Raw genomic sequence first — 8,600 nt, forward strand, 5'->3', positions numbered from 1 at the left:
GTAAGAAATAAATCCAAGGTGCACTGGTCTTTATTTCTGTAATAAAACCAGTTTGCGGTTTAAAAATAAAACAACAAAAATCTTGAAAAGTAATGTATAACAGTTTACAAACAATTTAATCATTTTTGATCACAGTTGTTTTTTTATTAATGATGTATTTAAATATATGGAAACAAATGTAAATTATGTACAGAAATGTAAGGCAAACTTAAAAGATATGTGGTAATGTATTCTACATGAAAAATTCCTGATACAATCTCTTTAAAGGTTTTATTCAGTAAACATAATTTCTCACAGTAGCAGCTTACATAGTTACCTTCTGTATCTAGGTTTTGTATCAATCAGAATCATTTTTTTGTATTTCTTTTCTTTTACTTATGTCCTGGATCAAGCTTACGAATCAACACTGAAATAATTTTATTTTCTAATGACTACTGAATAAACTACTATGAACAATCAAAGTTCAACATGGTGAATACTTACAGTATATCAGATTGTGTCATGTATTGATACAAGTACTGATCAGGGCAGAATAATACGTATTAGTACAAATGTTAAGGACAAAAATTTTAAAGGACAGGGCAAACATTATTGCGAAGGACAAAGGCAAATAAAACCTGGCTTACGTGAGGTAATTTTTATGTAGAACAAAAGAGAAGATCCTAACAACTAGTAGCACAAATATAAACATATTTGTCTGTTTACAAGATCGTGTTGGAAGTTCAACACACATTTGTTAAAGAATCTGTGTTCTTGTTGTTATATACTTTTAAGATAATGGTTAGTTTAAATCTAGTTAAGAATTGTTCAACCCTTGGTTGTGCAATCGTTCATTTAAAGAATTATAATGCTGCAGTTAGTCTTTATTTATTTCTAACCTTAAGACCCATATCAAATCCATAAAATTATTACAGTTAACAGTACGTCTGAATCTTTAAACAAATGCTTTCCAGTTTAGTGCTAGTAAACAATTCATTAAAGAAATCCTTGGACCTACAGTTGCTTAGGTTAGGTGATCTATAGAATTTAACTACATACACAGTGCGTGATCCAATATCAATTTTTTGTGTTCTGAGCCAATACCTTCCAAGGAACCAAATGACAAATGTGGTTGATAAAATCCATCCATCCATTTCTAACCGCTTTATCGTCTATGAACTGGCTTCATCACTCTGCTCTCCTCCCCACTGAGAGCTGGTGTGTGGGGAGCATTCTGGCGCACTATGGCTGCCGTCGCATCATCCAGGTGGATGTTGCACATTGGTGGTGGTGGAGGGGAGTCCCCATTACCTGTAAAGCGCTTTGAGTGGAGTGTCCAGAAAAGTGCTATATAAGTGTCAGCAATTATTATTATTAATTATTATCCATACAGTGTCGCATGGGAGTTGGAAGACGAGCGATGGGCACAAGGCAGGGGGCTCATAAAGTGATCATTAAAAAATCGGCAGGTCTGATGGTTAATCTTTTGCAGAGGCGTGTTTACCTCTGGGATTCGAGAGTGGGGGGTTTGTATACCGGGACGTCTCCCTCCCTGAGGGGGGGGCGCCCCAGGATGCCGTCGGCTGCTTTTTCGGCGATCATGATGGTGGGAGCGTTGAGGTTCCCGCTGACCATGCTCGGCATGATGGAGGCGTCCACCACCCGGAGCTTCTCCACCCCTATCACCCGGGCCTCGGGGTCCACCACAGCCATGGGGTCCGAGGGCCGCCCCATCTTGCAGGTGCAGGAGGGGTGGTAGGCGCTGTCGGCTTTCTCCCTCACGAAGGCGTCGATCTCCTCGTCCGAGTGGACGTGGCTCCCCGGCTGCAGCTCGCGGCCGCGGAACTCGTCGAAGGCCTTCTGGGCGAAAAGCTCCCTGGAGAGCTTAACGCACTGCCTGAACTCCATCACGTCAACATCTGTGCGAGGCAATGAATACGCCCAAATCAAAACCTTTCCCCTGCTCCACGCCCGTGAACTATAATGGGTTTACAAGATAGCGCTGAAAATTCCACACATTTGTTTTAAGTATTTCTGTTCTTGTAGTCTTATATGCTTTTATCGGATGGTTATATACTTTTATATCAAATAAGAATTGTAAACTGCATTTGTTGTGCCATCGTTCAGTTGAAAAATAATAATAGTGCACACACACACCCGTTAAAAATTCCAGTCTGTTTCTTGAAAAGACTAGTAGTGTTGTCTCAGTGTCCTGGCGAAATTTCCCCATGGCCTTTACGAATCATGGGGTCGAGTGTCCAGAAAAGAGAATAATAATGATCATCATAAGACTATACCTGTGGACAAGTAGTTTGGCTCAATGATAGGGTGATCCTGGGGATTGGCACTCTTGAGTTTTATCCAGCCTCTGCTGGTGCTTCTCATTGGTCCAACGTGAACCTGCAGTTATAGTGATACTGTTATCCTGCAGGAAGACTTCGACAGAAACCGTGTGCTTGAATTCACAGATCTTACCGATGAACATGAACAAAGTGTTTAAAGTTCCACATTATACAATACTACCCTGGTATGGGCAAAAAAATAAGGTTTATTCGACACACTTCAAAGCTATTAAAGAGGAACTGCAAGGCCATTTTCATATTTTAGGGTTAGAAAGAATCGGCATTGATAAGTGCATTTTGAACCGCAATGAAAGTAAAATGTACAGTAAAAGCTCTACAAAATAGCTAACATTTCCAGGTATGCACAGTGCCATATTGTCATCAATGCCTGTGATTCAGAATGAGGCAAGCAAACTTCTGGTGAGGTGAAGTGACCCTGTTACACTGTAAACAAGCAGGCTTGTGAATACAGCTCTTTTAATAGTAATATTGCTCTCGGCTTCAAGACGCTTTTGCGAACAAATACAGTACAACTTGCTTATTAACTTGGCCTGCAGATCGCGTTGGAGCATTTCTGCGATTAAATGTCAACTAAAGCACATCCTGTACTTAATCACTCATACATTGCATTAGTCATCACAGTGACTAGTGAGCAGGAAAGGACGATTTTAAACCACAATTTGTGCGAACTCTGGGTCTCGACCGTGACCAGACGAAGGATTTGCAGCAAAATGGCAACCATACAGTACATTCGCAAAGTTCATGATTTTGTGCTTAATTCCAAATGTGTAAATTTGTACATTTAATTTATTTTGTTATCGAGATTTAATAACTGGTCTGAGAAAATGGGACTGCAGGGCCCCTATAAAAGATAAACCTTATTTGGCATTTAGTTTCACAGGTGACTATTGTCTTAGGGACATCTGGTATGCGCTTTCAGAGGTGGGGCAAGATAAATATCATCTTCATTGTAATTTATGCTCAGGAAGACATCTGATTTTACTTACCAAATGTAGTTCCAGGAAAAATGAATTCACTGTATTGTTCTGCTCAAATATTTCCAGCTTATTTTCAAGATAACTTGGAAGTCTAAGTTTAGCACAGGCCTATTATGAAATCAACAGGTGTTTCCTGGTTTAGAAATATTTACAAAGAAATATTTGAATGGGTTTATTTGGTATTTATATTTCGAAAGAACACCTCGTGTTGTCGCAAGACAACTTATCACTACAAGTTCACATGGTAGGTTAGAGAACTGTTATACTTTCAATGTGAAAGAAAGGAATGCAATATTTTTTTACATACACTGCCTTTCAAAAGTATACACCTCTTTCCAGTGATGAACTGTAAATGATATATACACATTTTTTAAACTGAAATTAATCACAACGTAAAAGGTTTGTCTGTGATTATACTAAACATTTTTATGGTAAAAAGAAGTTAAATGTCAGCATAAAACTGCAATTATCAAACCGTATACATCCACCTTTTTAACTGTGTGTCAGATCAAATCAAATCTCTTACCATTGCCTTTATTTAAAGTTAATTTATTTAATTATTCACTTAACAAACTGGATCTGTACTGGATTGTTAGTACTGAGGAACACATCCCTTTAGTAAAATGAGGAGCTGATGGGTGAATTTGGAATATTGACAGTACCACTGTGAAAAGTATTTGTGCAGTATTTGTGAAAGAGATGACCCCAGTGAAAGAATACAGTGCCCTCCAGAGTTATTGGCACCTTTGGGGCTATGAAAAAATGTCTTTGTTGTTTATCAGCTTGATCTTACACTGAAAATATGAAAGAAATCTAACCTTTCAGTGAGGTAAAATTATTAGAAAAGAAAAAATAATCATTTTTTTCTAATTTCTCCAAGGCGGCATTGTTTTGCACGCTGTCAGTAGAGTTCCGCACACTTGTAGGATCTAGACGAGATGTTGCTTCTTTTCTTTACTCATTCTTTACCGAATGTTAAAACAACACTTGCATGTTGTCAGTGGCTTTCTTGTAATGCACAGCAGCAGCACTGTGAAAATGACCCTTTCTCTCCACTCTCAGATGCAGACCTCTGTAAGTGTACTCACTTGATAGGCTTCTATTTTGGAGCTTATCCTTCCATGATCTATGACTTGTGATGGCAGGAAGTGAAACTGAATGTCTGGGTGGGTCACACCTGGACGACTTCTGATGAAGCCCCCACTCTCTAAGTGGGCAGTAGCACCGTACCCTAGGGAGATGCAATTAACAGGTTTTCTCAGCAGCTAGGAAAGAGGCAGAATGGATTCAGCAGAAAAATATTCCATTGAAGCAGCAGATACTCATCTGTAATGCTTAGATGAAAATACATACGACTGTAGCTTCAACCCTCCCCCTCAAAACAAAGAAAATATCCGATGAATGTTATATTTATGAAACTACATAGGCTGTTGGAGAACATCAAGCTGTCGATCATGCATATCAAGGTTAAGAATTTTGATACTTATGATTTTAACGACCACAGGACAGGGGAAAACACCGTTAAGGAAAAGAAAAATCAAAAAGTATTTGGATGTCTGACAATTTCAGTTAAGCTGGCCAACAACAGTACCTGTGAATTTCAACAGCCATTCCAGACCAATCTTCACCATGTGGACTGGCTTCTGTGCCTTATAGAGAGTTATGGGTTGAGTGCACTCCTGCTGCACGTAAAGTTCAAGGTGATCTTGAAGATTATTTCCAACCCCTAAGGGAAAATGTTGATACAATTCTTTCAACAAAAACTGCGTATTTTGAAATACAGAAAAGATGTCCAGGCTTCCCACACAGATCACAAACACTCTTGCTGAATGAAGCCAAGGCTCCAGCAGTAACACCATGCGGATTGGACAACGAAACAACTGCTGCCAGGAGAAAATGGATCAACTGTCAAACTTAAAAACCCCCGGAAGGGGAGAAGGAGAAGTAGGAGGACAAGAAGAATTGTAACCTGGAAGATGGACCACCACAGGAATGCCCAGTTTTTTTAGGTCATCTGCATTTCCAATTCCAGAGAGCATGAGCAGCTGAGGAGAATTGATAGCCCCTCCGCACAGAATAACTTCCTTGTCTGCATAGGCCTGAACCAGAAGACAAAGCATAAAGACTGCCAAAGTCTGTCTTGGTCTACCGCCAAATACACATGTACGTACAGGAAAAAGATCAAACAGTTTTATGCAGTTTGGCAATCACCGCTTGCTCAAATAATGCCCTGTGCCAACCATGGAGAGGGACTAAAGAATTAATAAAATTTCAATTGTATTGAGTTAATTCATTCAATTCAGTTTATTTTTATATAGCGCCTTTAACAACAAGGTTCCCCCAAGGCGCTTAATAAAGCAAGTGACCATGCATGTTCTGAATGTAAGTTAAGAATCCAGTTAGTGGACACCTGTATCACAGACCTCAACCTGGAACTTATTTCTCTTTATGTACTCCTGCAGCAACTTGAAAAGGATGAATAATATTCTGATATGAATGTTTTTAAAATATGCCATATGTCGTACTACACGGTATATCTGAATGCACTTCTGCAAATGTATTCACAAAGCGTGTTAAATCTGTACATGGAAATATGTAATGTAAGACAAACTAACATTAGTCTAACATTGATTGAAATGTGGTCATCTTGACAACTAAAAATTTGTCGCCAACGTGAATATACAAGAAATAATTACAAGATTTAGAGTAGATTATGTCTTAAAGTGTTCTATGTTGTGTTAACAGAGGTGATAAATTATTACACTGTACTATATGTAGATTAAATAAATTACAGCACTGACACAGACATTACGTCATGACCTAAAAGAACTTCTGAAGAAGGGAGATGAATCAGGACACAATCCTCATTTAACGCAGTTGCTTAGAGATGCCACAGCTTTCAAGATGACCACTGGCATTGTGATTTAAAAATCCAGACGCAGTCTCTAAATTCAGCAACTGAATTTTACAAACCACCCCCCTTATCTGGCCACTATATTATCTTAAACCAAAGGTACACTTCATACAAGTGATATCGTTTTACAAGATAAAACAGTTTGGCAGTCAGTGTTTGGCATCCACAGCAGATATCTGTCGGGACATGTGCAGGAACTGCAACAGTAATTGCTTCTGAGGAATGAAACAGAATCCTTAATGGGTGTGATCAGTGGCAAGACAGCAGCTGTGAGGAATGCATTTCACAAACACAATGAGGCAAATGGCTCATTACATCATTTGTCGACCACATGGGCGCTGCAAAAAGTGTACAGGAAATGGTCTTACCCTCTTCTTCTCTCCCCTCTGTATATATTCCACTCCTACAGCCTTTGTCCCCTCGAACAGCACCTGGGTGGTCAGGCACCTGACCTCAGCCTTTAGGTTCGGTCGTGCCAAGGCTGGGCGCAAGTAGGCACTAGCAGTGCTCCATCTTTGACCTGGGCATGGAATGGTCTCAGTAAGTGCACTTTTTACTCAGTTCAGAACCGCTCAGAATAATTCCAAACAAAAACAGCGTGCTTGTTTACTTTTCATTCGCAACGGGACTGCCTTTTGGCTTGGAACAGAGGCACGCAGAGGTTAGATGATTAGGCACCTGATCACATGGCCACAGAAATCTCCGATCTCCCTGACCCTACAACCAAAAAACGAAATACCTCTGTGGATCGTCATGTCCATCCAGCCAAATCCCTCTTGTTGATAGCCATTCATGTCATCTGTGAAGGGGTAGCCGGCCTGCAGGCCTGCCTCTATGAAAGCGTGGTGCAGTGGGTGGTTTGTTCTGCCCCGAGAGACGTGCAGTGGTCCATGAGCTCCTCTGTACTGGTTGCCCCCAAGCTCGTGGGCCTGGGCCTTCTTGAAATAAGGAAGGCAGTGCTCGTAGTCCCAGCCCGTGGCCCCCTCCCGGTGCCAGTGATTGTAATCTTCCGCGTGGCCCCGGATGTACACCATGGCGTTCAGGGACGAGGAGCCCCCCCAGACTCGGCCCCTCGGCCAGTACATCACCCGGTTGTTCATGCGCGACTGGGGCGCGGTGTGATAGAACCAGTTATACCGATCGTCGCAGAGGTTATACATCAGAGCCGCGGGCATGTGGATCTTCCAGGACAAGCGCGTGCTGTTCAGGAACAAATCGCTTGGGCCGGCCTCCAAAAGGAGCACCGAGTCGGCCTGGCTTTCAGAGAGCCTGTTCGCCAGCACGCACCCCGCCGAGCCGGCTCCCACCACCACATAGCTGAAAGCCTGGCTCTTCCTCCCCACTGCTGAGGTGCTGTAGTTGTGGTATTCCTGCTGTGGCACTGTTGAAAGCACCCTTTGCCACAACCTGGCTCTGTTCATGGCCATGGCACTCCTTGAAATGACAGCGGAATGCATTGCTCTGCAGAAATCCGTCAGACTTTACTCTTCTCCTGGGGGCTACAGTACATTAGATCCGATATGCACCATATACCAGAATCACTTTGTCCCAGTACAGTTAATAATGTTTCTCCAAACAGGCTGGGGGGGCAAAAACAGAATGGAAACAGTCACACTATTGAAAGATATTTTATATAATACAGACCCACCAGTGGGAAATTTCCACACACGAAGAGTTCAAAGTGTAAAATTCCAACAGTTTGCACTACAATCCTATCCGCCCCACAAATTCACGCTATTTGATTTGGGATAACTGGATTTACAGTTTGGAAAAGCGGGCATTGTCTTCTAAAATGCACTGGCACAGAAGGCCATTTATAATATTTGAGTATTCAGCTGATTAATACGGGACGCATGTTCAACGGGTTTGACAAATCTGGTTTTATATAGCGCGGTAATCAATAAAAACCGGTTACAGGTGTGTTAATCAGTAATGCACAAAATGTAAAGGACGTTTTCCTTTGCAATAGTCACAGTTCGAGACGGTTTCTAAACCACGACCCTCTTTTACCCACCCGCACTCCCCCAGTCCCGTTTCTAATGGCGTGATTTCCAGTGGACTCTAACCCACACTGAACTCGTAAATACAATTGAAGGCCTGTTTTCCCACGGACGTACGTGTGGTTGAGCTCAACAAAACTGGGTCCTGCTAGTGATTCGATATAATTTTGTTTTATTTCGAAACTGTTACACCCGGCCACACAACTTACCCGGCAGAATAAACAAGATCGGACTGAAAAATGCCCATGTAAAATTCAGGTAGCCTCGGGGATCGCTATGGGGAAGCTGGCACCGCAGGGCGGAGTTTGTTACAACTTTCCAATGATAGAAAGGAGAGTATTAATAGATCCACTGTGCTCCAGAAGTG

General features: G+C 41.6%; 1 protein-coding gene across 1 annotated transcript; it reads right to left on the reverse strand.

The window, feature by feature from the left end:
• Positions 1 to 255: 255 nt before the first annotated feature.
• chdh (choline dehydrogenase) lies at positions 256 to 8,544 on the reverse strand. The gene is made up of 8 exons (XM_006631126.3): positions 8,443 to 8,544; positions 6,973 to 7,813; positions 6,602 to 6,753; positions 5,289 to 5,418; positions 4,911 to 5,045; positions 4,408 to 4,550; positions 2,277 to 2,379; positions 256 to 1,898 (listed from the first exon to the last, which is right to left on the reverse strand). The coding sequence occupies exons 2-8, from the start codon at positions 7,688 to 7,690 to the stop codon at positions 1,480 to 1,482; spliced, it is 1,800 nt and encodes a 599-aa protein (XP_006631189.3). The 5' UTR covers positions 7,691 to 7,813; positions 8,443 to 8,544; the 3' UTR covers positions 256 to 1,479.
• Positions 8,545 to 8,600: the final 56 nt, after the last annotated feature.

This window comes from Lepisosteus oculatus, chromosome 4, assembly GCF_040954835.1.
Source record: "Lepisosteus oculatus isolate fLepOcu1 chromosome 4, fLepOcu1.hap2, whole genome shotgun sequence".
Lineage (NCBI taxonomy): Eukaryota > Metazoa > Chordata > Actinopteri > Semionotiformes > Lepisosteidae > Lepisosteus > Lepisosteus oculatus.

Coding starts and splice junctions, on each gene's coding strand:
- chdh (XM_006631126.3), bottom strand. CDS start 7,690: ATGCATTCCGCTGTCATTTCAAGGAGTGCCATGGCCATGAACAGAGCC. Junction 6,754..6,972: donor GGACATGACGATCCACAGAG/GTATTTCGTTTT, acceptor TTCCATGCCCAG/GTCAAAGATGGAGCACTGCT. Junction 1,899..2,276: donor GCCAAACTACTTGTCCACAG/GTATAGTCTTAT, acceptor TGCCTCGCACAG/ATGTTGACGTGATGGAGTTC.